Source organism: Meleagris gallopavo, chromosome 1, assembly GCF_905368555.1.
Source record: "Meleagris gallopavo chromosome 1, MGAL_WU_HG_1.1, whole genome shotgun sequence".
Lineage (NCBI taxonomy): Eukaryota > Metazoa > Chordata > Aves > Galliformes > Phasianidae > Meleagris > Meleagris gallopavo.
In genome coordinates, this window is record NC_139404.1 from 133,442,878 (window position 1) to 133,468,681 (window position 25,804).

The 25,804-nt window shown below is 39.6% G+C and overlaps 1 protein-coding gene across 1 annotated transcript in view; it reads left to right on the forward strand.

Annotated features, from left to right (window-relative positions):
* Positions 1-13,340: 13,340 nt before the first annotated feature.
* LOC100544946 (pinopsin-like) overlaps positions 13,341-25,804 on the forward strand; it is a 71,945-nt gene continuing 59,481 nt past the window's right edge. Inside the window, exon 1 of the mRNA XM_031557657.2 lies at positions 13,341-14,300. Within this exon, the coding sequence (XP_031413517.2) occupies positions 13,964-14,300 (337 nt within the window). The 5' untranslated portion in view covers positions 13,341-13,963. The remainder of the gene's footprint in view (positions 14,301-25,804) is intronic.

The following is a 25,804-nucleotide window of genomic DNA, read 5'->3' on the forward strand; positions in this document are numbered from 1 at the left end:
GTTCCCAGTCTCCCAAAATAATGGTTAAGCTGTTTTAGTTTATTAAGATTATGGAAAAAAAAAAGTTCTGAGGATTATAATTATTCTTATTTACGGTATAACCAGATTTTGGAATTGCTTGCATTTTGCGGGAATTATACTGAAACCCTGACACCTCAAACAGAAGTTGCATGTTTTGCTTCAACAGCTCACATCCATGCTGAGTAAAATGCTGCCATCTTTTGGTTGTACTCAACAGAAACAGGTACAGAAGACCTCCAGGGTGTTATCTTCGCAAACACAAGCAATAGTTGCTACTTCTGCTGCAGCTGCTCCTAAGTCATTGGCTATAACCCTCTTATCCTTGTCTTCAGTCATGGACTGTCATTCATAGCTACTGTGCAAACTCTACACAGAAAGGAATCCTGTCCCCAAAAAAACAAACAAAAAAATTAAAAATCCCCCAAATCACCACAAAACAAAGAGATATAAAAAGGGACAAACAGATGTGAAAGTTCTTCTGGTTTTCTTTACAGTAAGACCACCACTGGTATGGGCCTTCCCTGGGAAATGAATTTCCCTGACTAGAGATGTTTTTCACCTCCTAAAGTCATCAGGAGTAGTAAGTTGAGGAGTGAGTCTCTGAAGGGAGCTCACTGCTCAGGAGATTCCTGGGGCTGCTTTTATGAGCAAAGGCACCCATGTGCACCTGTTAGTGAGCCTTTTGTGGTCTAACACCTCTCCTGCCTCAGGAAGTCTGCTACTTTAATTTAAATAATAGTGCCTTTCAAAGGAATATCTACCTAACAACAGAAGCCCTAAGGATATAACCAAAATGCACAGATGTTTTTTCTTTCTTTTTAGAATTCAACATTTTTGTTTTATATATTAAGAATGGCCCTGGGCCCTTTCCGTTTTCTACTATACAAGAATGAGACCTCCTGCTAGCAGAGATCTGTAGTATACTGGTGCAAAAATACCTGTGTTTGAAACACAGCAATCCATAAATCGAGCTGGAGACCAAGCATTAGCATTTAAATATTAGCCATCCTTTTACAGGCTGATGAACAGAAAAAAAAAATTAATTATCTGTTCTCTTGTTAAAAAGTAATTGCCAGTGGTATGCCCAACAGCAATTAATGCCTGCCCAGTACATATATATTTCTCAGCTCTTCTTTCACACTGTCCAGGGACTCTGTCAAAAAAGATAATACTCGCACTCATTACTTATCACGTTGAGGATTATTCCCACATACAAAAAATTATATTTGAGAGTACTGTAGAATTTAGCTTACTGGTGGTATTCATTAACTTGAATTGTATGTACTGGACATTTGAAAATTGATGCTGATTTGCCCTCTTCAGAGATGCAGCGAACTGGTATTTTGAAGACAAGCTCAAAACAACAGCCATCTCAGAAACGTACTCATATCAAGTACGTGCATTGTTGACACAGGTATTATTCTACATTCAGTATTTGTCTGGTCTGGCCTTTTGCCAAACTAGTAATCTTAATCATAAAGGTTAAAGCTCAAACTTTCCACTGCTGAATGTCACTATTGTCAGACCGTGCCCCATCAGCCCATTGGGAGCAGTTACATCCAAGGAAATGCCTATTTCAGGGAGAAAGAGGTATGGGAGTATGCTTCCAGGTTGCTGGCAGAAATCACTTGATCCCATTTGCACAACTCTAAACTATCAGCAAAGAGGAGCCACTCAGAGTTTTGGGAGAATATTTCTAGACCAGAGCCTATCTTGCTGGCTCTTAAAAAGCAAATTTTTATGCTCAGTTGCACTGAAGTTGCATCACTGAAAAGAATCACAGAAGTAATTTGCATAGTAGTAACATCTTCCCTTTGTATAGTCTTCATCTCTGAGTGTTATACTATAATCCATTGGCTTAGAACAAATTTATGCATAATAAAACTGAATATGTGAGTCTTGTTCTACAGAATTGGAGCCTGCTTGCCTCCTTCACTGTGTTTCACTTGGTGTTTACTGCCTGGGTATTCACATGGCTGATTCTGTATCAGACAGATTTACTATGGATTTGCTGGTTGCTGCCAAAGTTAGGACACACATCCACATGACTGAGGTGCCTATTCTTGTTTTCCTAAGGTGGCAGTGCTAACTACAGAACCTGACAAGTATTCTGCGAATCAATTTTTGCAGGATTTCAATCGTCATTCAATTACATTTTTGGCCAGGATTGTCATAAAGCCTTCAAAGCATTCTCTTAGGGATTTTTAATCACCAATGCCAAGAAAAAAACAGCTGTCATCTTGCTAAAAAATCTACTTAATTTTGCAAGAACCTTGGCTCTTGTATGACATGGTTGCTCTTGTTGGCAGCATGCGTACATCTGCTGCAAAACCTTGTTCTACAATTAGGTCTAACATAGGAAATAGAAAGCAAATACATATTTTGCAAATGATTCTTGGTTAAAACATGCTTCTGAAATCAGCAACATTGTAAAATCCTTATAATACTGGAAACACGGTTATTCCAAATTTTTGTGTTCAAGTCATGGCTTGGGTAAGCCTGGGCGACAGATACAAATTGTACAGGCAAGTATTGATGGGCAGTTCATCTGAAAGGCTCATTTAACGAATAGATGTATTGTTTATGGAGAATGACAGTGAAAGTTATTGTTAGATTTTGTAGGAATTTAATAAAATTGTGGGAGGCTATATGTTCCTATATTTGGAGCCTAAAGAATGAGAGATCTCCAAATTTCAGATTGAACAAAATGCATGCTAAGCATTGACTTTAACTAAAATCAGAACACTATCAGTTGTTCTGCTCAGCTTGTCCTCACAGACCATCTGCGAATCCACCATTTACTAGAGGATCACAGAGTAGCAAGTTAGAAGTATCATAAAATGTTGTTATTCCCCAATTGTGAAAAATATCATGGCACTGGCATTTTTGTGGGACATCATCTGATATATTTTTGTGAGACAGACATTGAAAGTTTACTCTGAAAATCAAAAGTCATGTTTTAGTCCCATCATGACAGACTTGGAAGGCATGGTGTTTTAGCTGAAGGAGAGTTATAAAGTCTGGGAAGAGCACCAAGAGAGAAGCAGCAGAATTAAAACAGCAGAGAGACATATGAGAGAAGTATCATCCATCTTACAGCTATATTTTTTTTTGACAAAAATGGAATCTGTTTCCAACTAGGATACAACATTTTCTAATAGAGAAGCATTTTGCCAAGAGATTTGTGAGCAGGGGAGAAAGGAGGTCTTCCTTTTTTAATTATAATGCTCTGGAGACCTAATTTAGGTGCACTGGGAGAGATCAGTATAACAACAGTCATGGAAATGGATGCATCTTTTTAAAATTCTCTTAAAATGCCTGCTCTTAAGATACTTGGTTTGTTGCATGAGAAATCTTGTTGCTACACTTTAACAGGCTGTGCTTTGCTTTAAAATGAATGAAAATAATTTTCATCCTCCAGAAAACAGAATATCTTGATGGAAAACTTTCCCCTTCAAGGCCAGTTGCTAAAAATGAGGCAAGAATGGAACAGAAGTTCATAAATATAGATTTTACTCCCAACTTAAATGGAGACAAATGGAGACAAAAAGTTAACAGGTAGTAGTTTTGAATCTCTAGTCATATTATTTGAATATTAAAGAGATTCCCTGAATGACACAAAATGTACCTTTTTTATGCATGCATATATCAGATGGGTAAATCCAGTGTCAGAAATGTTGAATATCATTCAGTTTTAAAGGTTATAGAAATTTCAGCTTGATTTAACTTCTAAGTCTTGCAAATTTGCTTACATTATTTGACTTCTTTTAAATCGTCTTTTTAGAAAAACATGAAGTGTAAAATGAGTAGCTTTGAAATTCTTTTGTAGTTTTCATGGGTCTATTTTAACTGGGGTCATATATGAAATGACTTTAAATAAGTGCAAGTGTTTATAAATTAAAGTTTTGATGTTTGCAGATCCAAATGAATCCAGAAACTAGAGATTCAAGTAAGAAAAAAAAGTTTGATAAGCTCCACTGCTGTATTAGACCTTCTAGCTACCAGATAACCTCCATGCTACGAAACAAATTTTGACTTGTGCCAATCTTTAAAACATACATTTTCATCCACCCAGTCCTTTTCTTCACCCTAATTCATTTTTCTTTTCTGATCTTGGTGGGCTCCACAGCTGCATCCTTTCTACTGCTGAAAATGGGTTGTCATAGCCCTTGGTGAGGGGCAGAATGGCCAGCAAAGGCAAAGAAAGAGAAAAAGTAGCTCTTCACCTACCTCAGCTCAAGAAAAAGTCTCTGATTGGACATCAGGAAACTCATCAGTTTTGTTCCCTTCCCATTGCCCAGGAGAAAAAAGTTTCTCTAGGATATATCAGATTGGAAGATGGTGCAAGGAACAGTAAAGGTCTCTGGGTCTGTGTCTTAGCCTCCTGCATCCCTAAGGTGGATGCAAAAGCCTTCGAGATGAAAGAGAGACTTAGATAAGTGCAAGTGGCAAGTGAGAACTGTTGGATGGTAGGATGGGTGACTGAAGAAGCAGCTGTAGCAGACAGAGGCAGTTAGGGAGGTTGTTTAGCGACAGAATTGATTGCTGGGTACATAACGAACAGATGTGTTTGTAGGAGCTAAATTTGGAACAGTGAGCATCACAAATATTTCATCTCTCTCTGTTGCTAGCAGGCACACACCTACCTCCAGAAGGGCAATGCAAACTGAGAGCTCATCTAATCAAGCCTTCATTTAAAAAGTCCTCTTTGTCTGAGGACACTTGATGTGACTTTTGAGCCTTCAAACACACTTCAAAATAACAATGGAAATCCTGGTCTTGTCCCATCAGATTGAAGGAGATGGATCCAACAGAGTGTGGAACAGGAAAGAAATGCCTGTAATCCATTTTCATAGGGAATGTGCTGTCAGTGCAACTAGATGGAGAAAATCCCCAAGTGACTTCTGCTGGGGTGAGGCTCTGCCAGCCAAATGCAAATATGTAAAGGTACCTGTCCTCTATGGTCTTTTGACCTTTTTTCTATGTCTTCCCAGGATTCACTGGTTATCCCTTGGCTCCCCAAGGAAACAAGAGAATGATAACATGAGTGGTTTGGAGGATGAAGCTTAGGCCGTATACCCAGGATCGGCCATGCAGATTTCCCTTGAAGCAAGTATCATGCTACAGAATGAGTAGTTTGTATTCACTATAACCTTCAGAAAGAAAGCTACTGGAAAGAGAAAAAATCTCCTCTCTCTCTGCATCTCAGATGTGCAGTGAAGTGCCCCTGAAGTTAGAGAATCCTCATCGTTGGGACTGACTAGAAAAAGAAGAGGGTACATTACCACAGTTAGTGTATGAACACCAGTCAGTATGGAGTCAGGGATCAGCTGAGATCTGCAGGCTGGATCCAGGCTCTGGGAAATGCTTCTCTGTCTCACATGTATCTTCACAATCTGCGGATGAATTAAACATCAGCTGATTATGATTGAGAAATTCATCATAGAGGCATGTCAGAGCCTCACAGACACCTAAGCAAAACCCCAACCAACTAGAAGAGCATGACTGAATAGTCATGCTGCTGCTGCTATGATAGTCAAAAGATGTGTAAGATAAGATCTGTAGACAGGAGTAGCATTTTCATGAGGCTAGATAATATACTTGGAAAACAAGACGAGCTTTATGGACACAAGCTCTTATTTCAAACAGATAATATATTTTATTAGATCACTTTGTGCAATGTTGTCTTACTTGCATCGTGTTTTTTGCGATTATAAGTTCTGTTGGAGACCCAAACTGCTTAAGATGGTTGCCCACAGGTATCTAGTGTAATTTGAGATGCCAGGAGAGCACCTGTTGGAGACTCACATTCCTCCAGACTGGCGGAAAACTGTTGAACTGGATACTCAATGATGTCTCAAAACACATGAAATATTTGTGTTCAGATAAATGAACAGAAAGGTTGTTTCTAGCTAAAGAAAACTGAGTTTAACTCACAAATTCTGCATTGGTTTACAAGACATAAACAAATCTTTCTCCACGCTTACCAGAATGAATTTTTATTTCTTCTGATGGTGGTTTTATCATGAGTCTTCTCTCATTCCAAAACTGAAATGACTTACATTTTTGTTTCTAAACCTAAATTTCAGTAACTGTTTTCAGAGTCTCATCATCATCATATGCTTTGAGCAGAATACAGAGATGATGAGCAATTTCAATTTTGGACTCACATCAGTTGTTCTCTCTCCAAATCACAAACTGTGAAATCTGCACCATCCAGAACATCTAAATGTGGAACTGAAGCCAATGCATTTGTCATTTGCTGCCATTTTTTTTATAAGTAAACAACTAGCTGGGGGTTTCAACCCATGGATTACAAGATCTTTGGTTTCACTTCCAGTATTCACTGGCAAATTCCTTTACAGTAAGGTTTTTAAGAATTACAAACAATTGCAGCCGTGGATGGGCAGAAGGGGAGAGTTTTCTTTTCTTTATGGCTTCTCCTTATTTTATCATCATAATGCAAAACGAAATGAACTTAATAATATCAAAACAGCTTCTTGTTGAAGCCATGCTTCTACAGTAGAGCCATGTGCCACCACTGTTTAGTGACACTGTCTCAGGTTATACAGAGTATGTAAGCACATCAGTGCTACCACTCCATTGTTATGAGTTGACCCAATGAAATTATGATGACTGGAGCAAATCTGAAATCTTTTTAATGAAACCAGGGAAAGAGTCAGGAAACATTTTTTCTTTAGTGAGCAACAGAAGAGATGTCGCCCCTAGGGCTCAAGTGATCCTGAAGAAGGATAAACTCAAGAACAAAATGCAAAGCAGAATGATCTGAAATTACCAAGTCTTTCTCAGAGAGAACTTTAGAAGTTACAGTGATTATAACTGAGGACAGTAAAAACAGTTCCCATAGGAACATAAGAACGTAATGTAAACATCTCTTAGACATTCTTACAGATTGAAGAGTGGCTGCTGAAAGTAGTATGTGATTATTCTATAGACACACTGACCTCCACAGATCATGTAATCAGAGAATATCCCAATCTTGAAGAGACCCATATTGATCTTCGAGTGCATCTCCTGCCTCCACAGGGCACCACACAAACATGGTGCCTCATCCCTTGCTCGGCCCTTACACAATGGTGCACAGCCAGGCTCCAACGTGCTGTGCATCTCCAGCTGCTACAGAAAGAGCACTGGGGTGGTGAAAGACAGTACAAATGCACCTATTTGACTGTCACACTGAGTGAGCATCACTGGTGTTCCCAGTATTGCTTGTACTTGATTCATTTACTGTCCCTTCTTCTGAACGATATTACAGAAGTAGAAAAACTCACACACTTGCTTGGAAGCAGGAGACAGCCAGGAAATCCATAGGATGTTATGGCGTTCCCTAAAAGGAATTCAAATCAAAAATCCCAGTTTAATTCCTGAAGCATCACCAGAACCAACCTCAAACAGATGCCATACAGAACATGGCAATTAGCAATGTCAGCAAACTGCCTGGGATCAAAATCACTGAAGCACAGGGAGATTCAGAAAAATGAATCAAGCATGTAACTGCCCAATGATTTCTTTGTGCTGATGACATGATACAACATACTTTTTAAAAACTTCCAAGTTGGTAACTAATAAATGGCAGCAGGTACATTTCTGATTTATTTCATTCAACCATTCTTGGTTTATTTCACAAAGGAGCTTAATGTACGCTGAATTTTTGAGCAAAATATTGTTATTAACACAATAAGTGACACCTAAGGGTTCTCCATTAAGCCTTCACAGCATCGTTTTTGCTTGGCTCTTTAACAACAGGAGCACCAGTTTGTCCATCTTTAAGCCTGAGGAGGTGAAAAAGCTGACAAGCGTGACTAAACAGGCCAACACAATTACTTTCCAGGTTTTACCTGTGGTCTGTGAATCTAAGGCTCTTTAGAAGCCCAGCAAGAACCACGGCTATGAGATGTTTGAGGGATACTCCAGAATATTTTTCTTCCAGTATCTTTATTCAGTGATTCATTCCCTGTGGGCTTCTTTTTTTTTTTTTCTTCTCTTTTTCTTTCTATATAAAAAGCAGAGCAGAAGCACAAAAGAGCAGTTGTAGACAGCAGTAGTAAGAGAAAGCGCTGTATTGCAGAGCTGTCAAGCCATGTGCTATTTCTATTTCTGAAAACGGGTTTCAGCACGCAGTAACTCAGCGCCTGTTCGATCTGCGGTGCAAAGAACACAGCGCGGAAAACAAGAGGAGCACAAGAGAAGAGACCCCTATAACAGGGAGGAGGCAGCGGGGAGGCGGCTCCCACGATGTTGGCTGCCCCTTCTCTGCCCATCGCCTCTGACCCGCTGTCTGCCCCTCTATTCCAAAGTTGCGTCTTTGTCCCCAGCCTGGGAAAGGACGAAGAGGAGGAGGAGGACGAGGAGGAGACAGAAGGCGGGGCGAACCCTCCGCTTTCACCCGGTGGAAAGCGAGCATCGTTCCGCCAGCAGCCCCGTCAGCCGCCGCTTCCCGAGCGCGGAGCATCGCCCTGGGCTCGCCGCCTGAGCTGGACACAGGTGGGGGTTGACGTGATGTGGTTGTTCTGCGTGCTGGATGCGGGTGGGTTCTCTGCTTTTCCGTGTCGTTCTCACAAAGAAGCGTCAAAAGTTTGTTAGAACAGGAATTTCTGTGGGAAAATGCACATCGGAGGGCTTGCTTTAGTTTTTAAAACACCAGCTAAAAGTAGCTTCTACTTTTCTTCTACGCTGTTTTCCCGATCAGAATTTTCACTCGAGTCAACACCGTAACTCAAAGGTGGTGAACCTTGTCGTGTGTATATTCTGTGTTGTGTTGGTTTTGTTCTCATGTTTGTCCTTTTTCATAACTGCAAATTGCTGTGAGTATGTCGGTGAGCCTGCATGAAGAGGTATTCACACAGACAGAGGTTCTGGATCTGAGAGATACTCAAACTCCCAGAGCATGGAGCTTCCTCTCTTTCTTTATCACTTTTCAAGTCCTGCAATATGATTTATGGCACAGAGAGCACAGTTCAGAAGAGATCATAGAATTGTTTGAGTTGGAGACCTTTAAAGATCTTCTTATCCAACTGCCCTGCAATGAACAGGGACACCTGCAGCTATTGTAGGGTGCTCAGAGCTCAGTCCAACCCGACCCAGTCAGAGATGGGAATAGAGTGTTGTCTTCAGTGCTTTGAGGTCCCTTACCACTTCCCTTCTTTCAAATCTGAAAACAAAAACAAACAAACAAAAACAAAAAACCAACAAAAACCAACTATTTGAAGTAATTTGATTACGGATGCTTCTCATTAAAGACAGCGCAGTTCCACATTGGAAGTCAGGGTGTAGTGTACACAAACTTAAACTTAGTCCTGTTCCTTCACCCCCACACGCAATGAAACTAAGCACCGCACACCCATGGTTTAGACATCGTGTCTGGCAGTGTATACCCACTTCATAACATTTCAGCTTTGAGATTTGTCGTTGAGATAACTATGAATAGTTTTGAAATGATAACTGTTGAGTAGAAAGCTAAGCTCATAAATGAAGGAAAACCTCTTATAAAATTGATTTTAATGTTAACAACAGTCTGATTAAATCTGTGTGCACATCTGTAAGTGATTTTTGAGCTATATCAGAAGAGAATAACATAAATGTAAGAGAGTAATGTAATTTCTTATCAAAGTTATTTTGAAGTTTCATTTTATTAATCTTACACAAATTGATGTGCTGTTAAACATCGAAAGTAAATTAAACAATATTTTTGACATGCTGCACAACTTTGCAAGGGATGATGATCAAGAATCTGCCAATAGAAATAAAGAACGAGTTCATTTAAAAAAAAATCTGAAACCCCTGAAGCTTGTATGTCCTACGCACTGTTCAGTTATGCTTATTTTTGGTCAAAGAGGAGGTGGAAAAGCAGCTTCACTGGTGTAGGTTATCGCTCACACTAATGTGTGTTGGCAAGTGCAAACATAAGCTGGACACTCTTAGTACCAGTGCCTATATTTTCAGAATATAACATCTGAGATAACATCTTTTGAAACACTTTTTTTTTTTTTTCCTGACAGCTTCAGAGAGTCGTGCAAGCATTGATGGGTGTCTGTTTTGCTGTATCTTTAGATTACTAATGTCAGAATTGGTTATCAAAGCCTTTAATAACTGGTGATATTAAACGAACTTTGGTCATGTTTCACCTGGCTGTACGTTTTGTATCACTTTTGGTATGTTTTCAGTCCCACATGAAGTATTTCAAGGAGATAATCTGATGCTCATTTATTTGTTTCAAATACAACTGTAGCTTTTACGTATTTATTTAAGTAGAATTAGGAGGAGTAGATGGGTTTTGGCACTGGATGACCCTCAGGTGAGTCTGTTTGGGGCGTCCTGCTGGAGCTCAGAGACTGGCAGTGCAGCAGGTCACCAGTAAGACAGCATAAAGCAAGCAGCGCATCTAGAGGAGAAAGAAAACAAGTGAAGCTTCAAGCGTGCAAGCCCATCTTCAGGTGGTTTTCAGGAATGCTTGTTAGCACCAACTAGATGCTAATATTAGGTAAGAACTAGACCAGTTCTTTCAGGGGATGTGTATGGGAGTTTGGTGTCTATTGAAATCTGAATTTGGCTTATTTTTTATTCAAAGGTGTGAAACCTTAGCACTTCTTACTACTACTGAGTTCTTTTTCTGCAAAAGGCTTGCACACAGTCCAGATCTTCAGGTGTTTCTCTCTGCACACTTCTGTCTCTTCAGCTCTTCCAAGACTTTTCAGACCATACCTTAGTGTGTCCTTTCAGTCATCTTTCAGTTTCAAATGGCCATGGTTTGACCATGTCTCAGTTCACATGGTGTGTCTTACCTTTATAAAAAGATATGTTACACTGATATACTAGGCACTGCTCCCCTTCTCTGAGCACCAAGGTCAGAGGACAGGACAGAACCCATTGCACTGAAGCCACATACATTGCAGGCTGCCCCTTCCAAGCTCCTGTCCTGTGGTTAGAGGAGAAAGAATCATAGAATGGTTCGGGTAGGAAGGGACCTCAAAACCATCTAGTTTGAGCACCATGATCTAGCTGTAGGTGTCCCTGTTTGTTGCAGGGGAGTTGGACTAGATGGCCTTTAAGGATCTCTTCCAACTCAGTTGAATCTGTGATTCGACGATTCCTGCCCATGGGCAGGGCTGCCCCCCACCAGCTCAGGCTGCCCAGGGCCCCATCCAACCTGACCTTGAGCACCTCCAGGGATTGGGCACCACAGCTTCTCTGGGCAGCGGTGCCAGCACCTCACCACTGTTTGAGTAATAATTTCTTCCAAATATCTAATCTAAATCTACCCATTATTGGTTTAAAGCCCTTGTTCTATCACTACACTCACTGATAATCACAACACTCCATGATTAAGGGGAAAAATCTGGGTTTTGTCTGGACGCTTGGCGTAGAACTGAATTGCAGTCAGCTGAATGCTACCCAGAGAATAAATGTCTCTGGATACAAACTCTGCAAAAATGAATGTTTAATATATCTTTAAAAATGTGTGTAGAATCATAGAATCACCAAGGCTGGAAAAGATCCCCAACATCATCCAGTCTAACCATCTACCTACCACAAATATTTCCCCACTAAACCATGTCCCTCAGTACAACATCTAACACATATATGTGTATTTAGTAACTGTGTATGAAAGACCTATATATCATTGTTTATATTTTGATGTTAATAGAGATCATGTATGTAAAGTTACTCATATTTTTTAAGGGGATTGTAGCCTTTGTCTAACGAGTGGTGCTTTAATGATAATATTATCCTGCAGTAATTCAAACCCTTGGCCTGTGATTATTCTGGTGAATGTAATTCCCACATAGAAACATTTATGATGGCACACTGTAATCTTTGCTACAGATTATCTAGGCATAACCAATTCAGTTTTGGGGAGAAAAAATTGCATCTGTGCAAATTAATCTGTGTAAATCAGACTTAAGTCTCTCCAAATTTTGACGCCAGATTCAGCATTATGGTTTTGAGAGGAGCAGATACGACTGACCTTACTTAAATTCCTCAATAAACAGCCACATGCAAACAGATTAGGCAAAATTGTCTTAGAAATAGTGGGAAAAAAAAAAAATAGTAATAGCTAGGGCATAAGGAGGATTATTAAAAAGGAAATCTACAAATGACAGTAGAGAGAGAATTTCAAGTGCTCTTCCTGTTAGATATGCCACTTGAAACCCTTACCAATCTAAATTACCTTTCCTTAATGGGGGGGGGGGGGAGAGTGGGGGGAGGTGGAAAACATCAGCTTTTTGAGTACTGAGTGGCCAATCTGAAGGTTTGCAAAATGTACGTAATATTTTCATCGTTTACCCATCACAAGACAGACAGTCTATGTTCCGAATTGCAACAATATCTTTGCCACAGTGACTTTGTGAAATTAGGGAAATAGTAATAACAAATACTTGCAACAGACATTCACCATGTCAGAAAGCTGTGATTGAAGAAGCAAAACAAACCGCTGTATCTTCAGTAAACCCTAATGAGCTCTCAGCTTTCCAATTGGTTAACACATCATTTGTTTACTTACTTTCACAAGACAGCTTGCAAAAAGCAACGGTTTGGAGTAATGTAGAAGATGCCACATTTTGAAATGTGTCTAATTATGTCTCCTGAAAGAAAAGATTTTGTGTTTTTAGCTATGTATTATGCATTTTGTTCCAAGCAGTGAGAATTTCAATGTATTCCAATCTCCATTTTTATAGCAGCATTGATGCAGAATTTGCCTGCAACCATGCGGGAAGCTGGCTAACCAGTTACACATCCACATTAAGCATGCTGCTGTTGCTTCACAAAATACACACACACTGCATTCACTGCGTGTGGCTATACAAATTCATGTTTGTGGTGGGAGAGAGATGTGAAGCTCTGGGTGTTTGTCTGCTTTGTAAATAATGAAGGAGCACACCTGTCCACTGGTAGATGTGGGAGAAGTGGAATTGATATCACAGCTTTGCCAACCTTTACAAGCACCTGAGAGCTGCAGAGACTGCAATTGAAATTATTCTTTCTGGACAGAGAAATACTTTCTCCTTCTGAAAAATTTGGTTGTAATTAAATTCTAGCCAAGACTAAAACTTCACCTGGTGGATTAACTTGGCACAGAAGATGATACAGATTTCTCCTCTGGAAAGCTATGGTGAAAGACAGGTATAGCAAGGATTTTTCTCCTCTGAGGAACCTTACTAGAAAGGTTTGACCAGCCTTTTCCATGCTAAACTGAGAACTGGGGATGAACTGTTTAGAATAGCCAAGGGAACTTCCATGAACTGATATTTCTGTTGAAAATCAGAGTGAAAACTGTAAAGACAGAAATCTTTGTTGAAGTTCAAATAGGGAGATGATGTAATTAAATCATATACTGACTTTGGTCTTAATATAGGAAGCGTTGTTTTGCTTTTACCATTTTTATTAGATAGGGAGGTTGGCAGCTTTGCCTGTGGCAAGGGGGTTGGAACTTGATGATCCTTGAGGTCCCTTCCAACCCAAGCCATTCTATGATTCCATGATTCTGTGATTCTATGATTCGTTTTCTCTTTCTTTTTTTTTCTTTTTCTTTTTTTTTTTCCAGAGTTACATGTTACTAGAAGAAACAACAGTAGCTGCCGTTGGTAGGAGGGTTTCCCATTTGCTCTGAAGGAGGCCATGTTGAAGCACCTTCTTAAGACACCTTCCAGTCTGAGTGTCAAAAAAGATCATCTAAGATGATCAGATTTTTTAAAAATAAAGACGAATTTGAGGTCATTGCTTGGTTTTCATGCCCTGGAGCCACATGCAGATCTGATCACTGAAAGGTAATGCAGGAAAATATTCCTCAGCTGAGTGAAGATTGCAAGAATCCTGAAATTGTTTGACCTGTAATGGGGGAATGCTTCTGTGAAACTGCCAGAGGACTTCAGCATACAGCATCTGGTGTCTCTGCCCTCACCTACCTGTGGCAAAGTCCAAAATGAACAACACTTGGACATATAACCTGAGCTTTGGTGCACCTACAGATCCTGTTGAGCCAAGAGCTGGACTCTCACGAAATGGGCACACAGTAGTGGCTGTTTTTCTTGGATTTATCTTGTTTTTTGGTTTCCTGAATAACTTGATTGTCCTCATCCTCTTCTGCAAGTTTAAAACCCTCCGTAACCCTGTCAACATGCTCCTCCTGAACATCAGTATCAGTGACATGTTAGTCTGCATCTCAGGCACTACCCTGAGTTTTGCATCTAACATCTATGGCAAATGGATTGGAGGGGAGCATGGTTGTAGGTGGTATGGCTTTGTCAATTCCTGCTTTGGTAAGAGTTCAATGATAATTCTCTTATTCTATTCTTTTCAACAGAGGTGAATGAAGCAACTCAGTGAGTTAGCTGCTGTATGGTTAAAAAGAGTGATGCTTTGGTTTCCTTGTTACAGTAAAACAGAAGTGAAGTTCATGGTGTAAAACATTTTAACTGAAGGCTTTATAAAAGAGCAGAGAGCTGACAAATATTCCTTAACATATCCAATTCTTTAAATGACTTATTTAAGAGCTAAAAATGGCATCTACAAAGAGGAATTCCTTCTGGAATAAGGAATTAGAACAGTGTCTGAACATACGTTGCACTTTCCTCTTTTTCAAGAAAATCTGTGCCAACAGTAAACAGTCCCTTCAGCACTGCTTCTATCACAAAAAAAGCCTCATGAAAGTCCTCCATGTGTCATTTGTAATTATTGATCTATAGCATGAATTCCCTTTTGTCCAGATAATAACAGTTTTTTATCATTAGATGCTTTCCGTTCTCCCCCAGAGCAAAATCTTTATTTGAAAATTACACAATGCAGATTCAATAACAAATTAAGTCATGGGACTAGATGTCAGGAATACTCAAAGTGTGCATCAATGCTGTAGATAAATAGTATCTTTGCATCCTTTTTCTGTGCAGATAAAACATTTCCCTCAACAAGCTTTTGCTGTATTAGATTTACATTCTTAAGTTAAAATTATTATATTATTTAAATTATAAAAAAGATAAAAAAAAAAAAAAACAATAGTCAGACAACAGCCATTGTCCTTCCAAGGTGGCTGATCATTTTTATGATTGCACCACCAAACAGCAATGCTTGGTGCATTTATTCCTGTATCCAAATAGATCTGCTAAGACATGATCTGTCCTGTAGCTTTTTGTCTAGACATGACTCTCACCCAGACTGCAGGACCCAGTCTGTCTTGCACCCTTTGTTTCAATGACATGTAGGCCACTGGGGCAAGGCTGAGTACACCCAAAGGTCTTCTCCCACTGATGCTGGAGTGTGTCTCATACTGGTGCTTTGCCCAAGCAGCACTTCATCAACCCTTGCTGTAGAGTCAGAATATAGATCCAAACTCCTGTTTTCTATCTGAATTGTAAACTCTTGCTGTTTCCAACAGTGTACCCTTGTCTGGTGCTCTTCCCTTCCACAAACTGTGCTTCACTAGTAACAGTTATCTCAACCTGGCAGTTTCCCATGGGAAGCTCCTGCTTTGCCCAAAGTTGTATAATATAAAAGCACAGTCTTTAGGTATCCAAAATAAACTCCATTATCAGCAACACCATGGCTTGGTTTTGGAGGGTGGTGATTTGTTTTAATCTGTGCAGATCTAAAATAATGTGTTTCTTTTCCATTTTTGTGAGCACTGCAGAAGACTCCTGGTCTCTTAGCTGTCTGGAGCTTTAGCAAATAGCTTCGTCAAAGTAACTTTGTAGAAATATATTCACGTGGGAGGCACAAGGGTTTTGGATATATTCCCAAATGTTTGGTGTTCTGTCTTTATCACTGCAGGAAGAACACAGAGCTGAATGGTTCAGTCACTAGTTTTCTCAGAGAGGGAAAGTTTAGGGCTGGGTTGTCTCCATCCTCTAATTTACCCTCATGTTTTATAATTAAGGAAAGGGATGGGAAGATAACACTTGAATTGAGAAGAAAGAAAAATATGTGCTTAGGGAATTAGAAAAAAACATATGTTGGAGGAGTCTTTTTGAGCCTGTTGGACATGGCTTCTCCTATGATACCAGTGTGTTCCCATCCCAGTTACTGCGGACTCAAAACAGCCTGCCTGCTGGCAATTACTGAACTGTGCACATGGAAACTTTTCCTAACAGTGTTGAAGACGTTCTTTCGCAATTCCTTTTACGAAGCCTTGCAACACTCACAACTAATAGAGCATAAAGGGCATTCTGAAGAAGTTCCTGCAGAACTGTAATTAAAAAGTGTTCTCTGGAAAATAATACGAGCAAAAGCAAATAATACTAGCAGGTGGCTTAACATTCACACATCTCTATGGACAGCTTATGTCTGTAGATAAATACCATTGTTCATACATTTTCTTGAAATTATGAACTATGTGCTAAAGAAGAGCTAATGCAGGTGTGCAACAGGCTGATAGCATTTCAGTTCTTCACAGTGCCTGAAAACAAAATTCCTAAGTGTATGATTCTTTTGCATCTCATGTGTGTGTCAAGCACTACAGACTGAGAGCTGAATATCTGAACATCTTAGGGACACGCTAATGGTTAATTTTTTTCACAGAATTTGGAAAATGATCTGAAAGACATGTGTGTTTTGAATCTTCCCCCCCCCTTTTCTGAGACTTTCAGATATTAATGGTAAAGGGAAATAAACAAAAGCAACATTTTATTCATTCGTTTCCTTGTCTTCCGTAAAAATTAGCAGTGATTCAGGTACTTGAGAGGAAGAAAAGTAAGTATATTCTCTATCATAAGCTGGTGGTGTAAGACCTCACAGTGTAATTACAGAAGATAAGGAAATAAATGTTTGTCAGCAAGATGAGTTTCTGACACCACTGTAGTCCAATTTAGGTCACAGCCTTTGTATTGATCAACATGGATATGTTGTGAGTGACAAAGTGGATCAGATTTATAAACGTAATTGCAATAACTATGAATAATACAAAATAATGGCTACAATATAAAAGACTACACTATAAAAGGAACATGTGTGAGCACATTATATGTGACGAAGAAGGAGACCATTTATTTGTACTGTTAACACTTATTTGCAATCCTTTAGCTATGCTTCTAAAAAGTTGTATGCTTTCCATTAACTGAAAATTACCATACTCTCCGTTGTGCCTTCTGCCTTATTTTGGCCTGTCAGAACTCAGAGGAGTGGCCCTAATGCTCAGGATCCATAAAGAGAGTCATGTTGTAGGAAAGAAGTGAAGTTAAACATTTCAGAGAAGAGAAGGCTCTGTAGAGACCCTTCCAATATTTGAAGGGAGTGTATAAACGGGGAGAACGGCTGTTTACAAGGGTGGATAGAGATAGGACATGTGGGAATGGTTTTAAAATGAGACAGGGGAGGTTTAGGTTAGATATTAGGAAGAATTTTTTCATTCAGAGGATGGTGTCACACTGGAACAGGTTGCCCAAGGAGGTTGTGGATGCCCCATCCCTGGAGGCATTCAAGGCCAGGCTGGATGTGGCTCTGGGCAGCCTGGTCTGGTAGTTGGCGACCCTGCACATAGCAGGGGGTTGAAACTAGGTGATCATTGTGGTCCTTTTCAACCCAGGCCATTCTATAATCAAGTTCTGTAGGAATAAACTTTTTAATTATTATCTAGTCTTTTTTTTTTTCCCTTTTAATTTTTTTTTTTTCTCAAGGGATAAAAGTTTGTCCTACTAAGACAAACTTCTTTACAGAACCAAAATTTTGTATGATATTATAGTAAGTCTATCAGCTTCAGTAGAATTGTGCTCTCCTGTACCAAACAGTGGGCAACTAAGCCTCATGATTTGGCAATTATTTGATGCTGTATAAAACACACAAAAAACAACTTCAAACTGTAAAAAAAATAATAAAAAAAATCAATGTAATTCACCTTTTAAATCTCATCTTGTGGTGCTATGCAAGCTACCTTCTTCCTGTGTAAAATTAAATTGGGAGTGAAGGCTTTACCTGACAGGTCTATAGCCTGGGGGGAAATTTGATCCAGTGAAAGTAGGAGGATGAGGTTTGTTTGAAATGTAAATATGTGGCCATAGATCACTCATTTTGTTTGAAGTGCCTTATCTCTTTTTAAATCACATAAATGTTTCCCTGGGGGGTGATCTGCAAAGCAGATCTGATCTTCTTCCTTGCAAAATCCACAGTGAAATTGACATTGCTCACTGTGGAATTGCACTGCTGTGGAATTAGTCTTTACTGCGTAATTCATTGCTTGCCCTGGGCACTTAAAAATCATGAATCAAGAATCAGTATTAGGGAGTTGCCATGGGCACAATGGAAAAAATATGGACAAAGCATAGTTGCTTGCTGATTTCCACACCTCTGCTTTCAAACCATTCTCTGAAGGCAGATGGTTTAGAAACTAATGGGTAGTGTAGATGCTGATCAATAAGCATTTAATGTGGATTTTAAGAACAGTAAATATCACGAAGCTTGCTGCAGCAGCACAAGAGCTGTTGGGATTTTTTGGGGGGGAGCATAAGGAATGGAACTAGGGGAGAGAAAGCATGGACTATTACTGTCAAAAATGATTTTGCCCTTGTGCTTGTGTGTGTTTGCAGCTCCGTCAAGTAGGTCACTGCAGTGGAAAGTGCACATCACAGAGTTGGGGAAATGAATGGATTTTCTGATTTTGTCCTTGTTACCCATCACTTTGACACACTTTGATAGGTTCATGGCCATACGTTTAAGTGAACATGGAAAGGGACACAGAGACAGGAATATGTTCCCGAGTGAACTTGGAGTAAACTTTGCAAGCAGGCTGAAAAATGAATTGTTAAATATATTATGTCATGATTCAGCATTCAAATTTAATTTAGGAAAAATACATTATTTACTAAAACGCTCCCACACAGACACCATGTATATACACGCATATTGTCATGCAGCTTTGACCATCTCACACACACTGCATCCAATGCCCTGTTAAACACTTCACATTTCTGGACAGATGAAAGCTTTGAAGGAAATTTAATCTTTTCCCAATATATTTGCACCACTGTAGACTTTCCAAAGACATAGGACAGGCACAATTTGAGTATGGATGACTTTCAGAGTTCATTTTCAGAATTTCTGCTTTATGCTGTAGCAGGATAAAGCATTAAATAGACTAAATGAAGTAATCCTGCCCCTGTACCTGGAACTGATGGGGCCCCACCTTGAGTACTGTGTTCAGTTTTGGGCACCTCAGTACAGAAAGGTGCTGGAGCAGATCCAAAGAAGGGCAACAAGATTTGTGAAGAGCTTGGAGAATGTGCCCTACAAGGAGAGACTGAAGGAACAGGGAATGTTCAGTCTGGGGAAGAGGAGACTGAGGGGAGACGTTATTGCTCTCTTCCAGTATCTGAAAGGTACTTACAGAGAGAGAGGGGCTGTCTCTTCTCACTGGTGACAGGTGACAGGACGTTAAGTTGCTCCAGGGTAAGTTTAGCTTGAATAGCAGGAGAAACTTCTTTACAGAAAGGGTTGTGAAGCACTGGCATAGGCTCCCCAGGGAGGTGGTTGAGTCACCATCCCTGGATGTGTTTAAAATCTGTTTGGATGTGGTGCTCAGGGACATGATTTAGTGGAGGGTCTTTTCCAACCTGAGCAATTCTATGATTCTATGATTCTATGATAACTTGTGTTAAAAATGAAGATTTCTCCAGTCCAGAAAATTCAGCATTGGATTCTGTGGCTGGAAAGTTTTGAGGTGCATCACTAACAATGACATTTTTGTGACTATTTAACTCTTAGCTCATGTTTTTTGAAGCAAATTGAAGCAAAGTTTGCAAATATATCTTTATGACTATTGATAAACTGATGTCCTACCTAATTGAGGACTTCAACCTTTTTAGAAAGCCTGTAATATCCAACTATGGGGGCAGATAAACCTTTCAAACACATTAAAACAGTTATTAATTGATATTGTAAATTGCCAGAGAATACACTAAATGAGAAACAGAGCTGCTCACAGTTTTGTTTTAAAGTTCAGCCTCTCTGTGACATTAAATGAATAATTTTCTTCTTAATATTTTGATGTGATTTCATATGCTCTGTCTTAGACAACTGCAGTGAACAAAGGCACTTAAAGTACGAACATCTATCATAATGTAAGCTGTCTGCTTACGAGTTGCAGTTGGAATCCCAGGTGAAGTGAGTGGCTCTTCTGTGAGAAGAGACATAGTGGTGATTATTTGTTTTGTTTTTTGTGTTTGTTGTTTTTTTAATCCCCAAGGATAAAAGCTTTATATTCCTTGACTTGATTCTGGCAAGAGCTCAAGCCTAGAGTTGCCTGAGCCCCATAGACTGACACTCATCTCCCAGTGTGAAACCACTCTTAGCAGCTCCTTACTTGGCACCTGAACATGAATAGCTGCTTTTCCAAGTGAGCTAATGGGATTTAAAGTAGTATTTCTATTTAAAAAAAAAAAAGCACCACTGATAAGTAAGGTTTAAGAAAGCTTAGTTCTCCATCAGAACTCAAAAAATATTCTCTATTTAAAGTGAGTAGATTCTGTTGTGCCTGCAGTCAACAGCACCTAATGCAAACTTTCCTACGTGGATGTTTGATATCGGAGATATTTTACTGTTTCAAAGGAAGGAGCAAGGAAAAGGTTCTCTAACTAACTGGAAAACATCAAACAGTGCTAGAAAAGGAAAAGTACTGTCATTACTTGGAGGATTTTACTGATCTTACGGATCTTACTGATGTTACAACTGGTGGTTGTTGGTTTTCTTATTTTTTTCTATGTAACTTTAAGCACCTCATATCTATTAGACAGTCCAGTAAATGGAAGCTCAAAATTACTTATTCAGGACATGTTATTAAATATGCTTCTGAAACCCATATTTACATGGAAACATAAAATGCTGAACAGATGGAAATCATCTCACTACAGACATTTTCCAATCCCTCAGGCTTCTTTCATAATCAATAGAAAAACAAATTTGCACTGCCAACATGCAAATCATCTGATGTACTTGCAAACTTCTCTTTAGGATGATATGAGCTGTGTCGTAGAAGTGACTCTGTTTCCACTAGTTCTGAAAGGAGCTGAGGATGGTGAGTGGATATGTGCTCTGTATCCCTCTGCAGCCATGAGATGACCCTCACAACCTGGGTGCTTATTGGTCCTTTTGGCTTCTATGTCATTTTCTTACTTTTTCTTGTAGTTCCCTCTTCACTTCAGTGTCGTGTCCTTTTCCTGGATGTTGTGTTTACCTCCTAATTTATTTCTAGATCCTCCAGGCATCAGACACCATCCCTGTTGAAATCACTTGGAATAATTGCCCAAAAGTGAATATTTGGAAAACATTTATGAGGTTTCCCTGAAGTAGTGCCTACCTCCTTTCAGAACTTGACCACACATTCATTGTGTAGGGAAAATGCTGTCTGCTCTGCCTATAAATAACTGAGAGAGCATGATCATTGTGTTTTCACGTGCTATTGAAACAAACAGAGATTCAATTCAAGCAAAAATGTTAGAAAGCCAGTTAAAGAAGGAATCTTATAGTACAGAGAAAGTATTATCAAGCATGGTTGCTTCTCCCTCCTTTGGACTGGGCAGCCCTGGCTCAGGCCCAACTCAACTCCAGTGGGACTGTTTCCCCTTCTTCACCAGGCTCCTAGCTTTTAGCACAGAGGAAATGGAAGCATGTGACTCTCACAGGAGCTAGAGCATACTCTGAACAGGTCATTGATCCCTGCTTGCCTTTCAACATGCATCAGCAGACACATGTAGATTGAGTCAGCTGCCACTGCCAATATTTTCAGCTGCTGTGTTTTGTTGTGTGATAATCTAGAGTCTATTCCCCTAATGCCTGACCAAAAGATAGACAACAAAAGCCATGCAGTGATATCAACAGTGAAAGGTGTACAGCATCTTGCATGTGTGTCCCTGGAAGAATAGCAGAATTCTGCAAGGAGATCAATAATTTCCTTGGAATTTTTTTTAAGTATAATTATCAGCTGTCCGTCTGATGCCAAATTCTGTTCTGGAAGAAATGTTCAACAAGTCTGTTTTTGTGTGTGTGCAAGTAACTACAATTTTCTGTCTGTGTTTAAAGCTACCTTATCAAGCAGTCATGCCTGTGATTCAGTGCATGTGTTTGGTTCTAGTACCTAGCTCTACATTGTAGCCATGTATTGAAGAATGTTAAGGACTTCATGCAAAGAAGGATGCAAAATAAAATCACTTTACATACAGATATGGAAGGAGCTTAAGGAAAAACCACATCAAATTTCCTTGCAAAATTATTCTGGTGATGAATGAGTCTAAAAGGTCAGGGCTGCAAGCTGTGTTTGAGATGATGAAAGAGCATTTCTGTCAGAGTTGGGTTTAATCATGTGTATTTGCAGACTCTGTTCCTTAATTCTAGGTCACAGCATTAACACAGGTAATGCTGTGTCTGATACTACTTTTCTATCACTGTAGGAGAATGCAGAAAACAACTGTGTCTGTAGTCAGGACACATCTGTGTGAAGAAATATGCTATTAAAATGTATCTGATTTCCTGCCCACTCAGTGGGTAAAATGAATTGAACTACAGCCCAGTAAATAAGCAGTATTCACTCAGAAAAAGTACACTGGGGAGCACTGGACTTTTCTTGTAAAAGGCTATTCAATCATACTCTATTTAATTATGTGCTTAATAATCTCTGGTAATTCTTAAGACCTGTGTGCTACCCCATCTGAACAGAATTCTATAATTAAAAAAAAAACAAACCTTGAACTTCCCTTGTAGTCCCTGCAGTCTACCAGAGAATGGATATTATCTCTGACTATTTAAAACCAAGATATATAGTTAGTGGTGTTTTCTTAACTGATGACATTTATTTTCAATGTCCATTTCTTTTAGGAAGCATTTAAGCAGAATGATACATCTTCCAGTCTAATAAGCAAATGAAAACCTACTGGCTTTTCAGTGATAAAGGAGATACATGACTGTTGGCACTCTTCTGAATAATGCCACAGTAATAGCTAATAACTACCAATTTCATTTTTTCTGCTTTTTTCTCATCAGTGGCCAATACATTTTATTTGAAGTAACCACCAAGGTTTTTATTATCTGTTAGTGTGTCTGCCACTTTTCTAATAAAGAATATTTATTAAGATGAGGAAATCATTTACAGTAGTTCGCAAAAAGATTGTGCTGATATGGAAAAATAAGTTTCTTTCAAAGCTGGAGCTGCTCTGTTTAGATTTGTGTTTTTCTAGGGATCAACACTAGCTTAGAAGCATTTCTGAAACCAGAGATTCAATAAATGTCTAATAAGTTAATAAGCTGCAATCTCTATTGATCCACAGGATTCTGATGATTTCACAGCTAAAATGAATCACTACTTAAATTATCCAATAACCCAAATACTCCCCATTGCTGGAAGGTCTGTGGGTTTGTGGCTTTTTGTTTTGTTTTGTTGTTTCTCCAGAATATTAAGTGAAAATGACCTCTGACTGCTATTATTTTTTTTTTTTTTTCCCATAACTGAGACAGGCAAGGTGAACATTTGAGATTTGTAGACAGCAAACACACAGGAGTACCACTCCAAGTAGCTTCGCCCTTCCACTGACATCCCGCCATTATTTTCAACATAGCATAACATAACATAGCATAGCGTAACAGTAGAATTAGAATTAGAATAGAACAGAAGAGAATGAAAATAGGATAGAAGTAGTTCAGTTGCAAGGGACCTTGAGTCCAACTGCCTTATCATGTCACAGCTAATCAAAAATTATAACATATTATTGAGGCCCATCACCTCTCTAGGAAGCCTGTCCCAGTGTTTTGCACATCCTCATAGTAAACAGATGTTTCCCAGTGCCCAGGCTGACTGTCCCCTGGTGCAGCTTTGTGCTTTGTTCCCATTCTGCCATTGATTCCCAGGAGCAGAGTTCAGCACTTCCCTCTGTTTTTCCTCCTCAAGGCACTGCAGAGCAGTGAGGTCAACTCTTGGCCTCCTTTTCTCCAGACTGCCAACTATCCCTCTGCCCTGACCCGTGAGTGATCTGGGACTTGGTTACTTTCCTCTCTCCTCATGATATGGTGATCTCCACGTGGATCAGGGCAGGCAAATGCGGGAGCATTGACCCAGTTATCAGCCTCAGGATCAATTGCTATGGGTAGCTTCATCCAAAGATTCTTTCTAAAAGTGGCAAAGTTATATTATTTCTCCCATTTGTGGTTTCTTAAAACCATTTCACAGTCGCCAGTGTGTTGGAAGTGCCATCCTATGACTGGTTATAAGCTTTTGCTGTTACAAACGAAAGCATAGCAGCCACAACGCAAAAGACTAATGGCTTACTGGGGTAAGCTGTTAATCTTTACATACACTGTGTGGTGTTTTGTTAGAGGCAGATGTTCACCATATGTTAATTTTCTACTTCTTTTTTTTTTTTTTCCATTGTACGTTTTGTTCTATCATTTTCTATTTTTGTTTGTTTGTTTGTTTGTTTTTTTCTATTGGTTCTGCTAACTTTCCAAGGGAAGAAGGGATCAATCATTCAGGCTTCAAATGCCTCAACAGATTGAAACCCTCTTTCAGATGAATTATTTTCATAACCTTAACCCCAGCTGCCCCTCCCCTGACAGCTCCATGCCGTTCCCTCGGGCCCTGTCGCTGTCACACAGAGCAGAGCTCAGCGCTGCCCCTCCGCTCCCTGTGAGGAGCTGCAGCCGCCATCAGGCCTCCCCTCAGCTCCTCTGCTCTGCGCTGAGCACACCCGGGGGCCTCAGCTGCTCCTCACACACCTTGCTCTGGTCACTGTCCTTCGACTGATCCACAAGTGCCTGAGTGTGCATTTAGCAGGACTTCATTAGAAAAAGTGCCAGGTGCAGAGTAAGTATTGCAGGAGTGGCAGGTTGCAGAGTCTGCCCCTTAAGGGCAGCAAGGAGTATCTACACGACACATGCATGTGCATTGTGGATGTTGTGCACAAAGCAACTATCCTCCATACCGATCTTTGTAACAGGGGCATAATTTTATCAAAACTATCAAATTTTGCAACATTTTTGGTCTGCTGGCTTTTCAGAGAAAGAGAGTGTGGCTGTGAAAGGGGAGTACGCAGCAATGGCTGTGTGTGGATGTTGAGGATTGTTTTACTGAATGTATTTTTTAAAACTAATTGCGTATTTCTGTTTAAAATCCTTCTCAGAAGCAAAGATTGTATCAGAGGAATAGGATGAAAGGCTGCCAAATAAATATTCCAGTAGGGATTTAAATAGGCTTTTTTTTCTAGTGAGTAGAAAGCAGGTTATAAGGGAAGACAAAGCTGTGGCTTAATATTCTTCGTGATAAAAGCAGAAAGTAGACATACTACCATCTGGTTGCTCCATATAACTTTTCTCTATTAGTCAGTGCATCAAGGGGTGTTTATCAAGGAATTTGAGGATGAGAACAATAGGAGCTTTCTAAGTGTAAGTATTTTATCTGCGGCTGGGGACACTCAGACCTTTGGGAAAGAAATACTAACAGTAGCTACAAGCAGGTAGTAATCTCTTATTATTCTGTAATTGTTTCTTCTTATCATTTTAATAACTAAATGCAAGTTATGCCTTGCAAAGGAGTATGCACATCCATTCTAAGCATTTGCCATTCAAAAATGTTGCATGGCAAAGCTAAAATGCTAAACTTAAAGTTACAGTAATGTTCAATATTGGATGGTATTATTACAGTGTACAGCAGCCTGTGATTTGTGATGTAGTGGCTCCATGCCTGAAGTAGTACTGTTGAGTGTAGTCCTTCCTGGATTTATCTCCCAAACTGAGTCCTCTCTGAAACTCTACGAAATTTTGGTATTCAGAGTATACCATGTCAGGGAGTTCCACATACCAG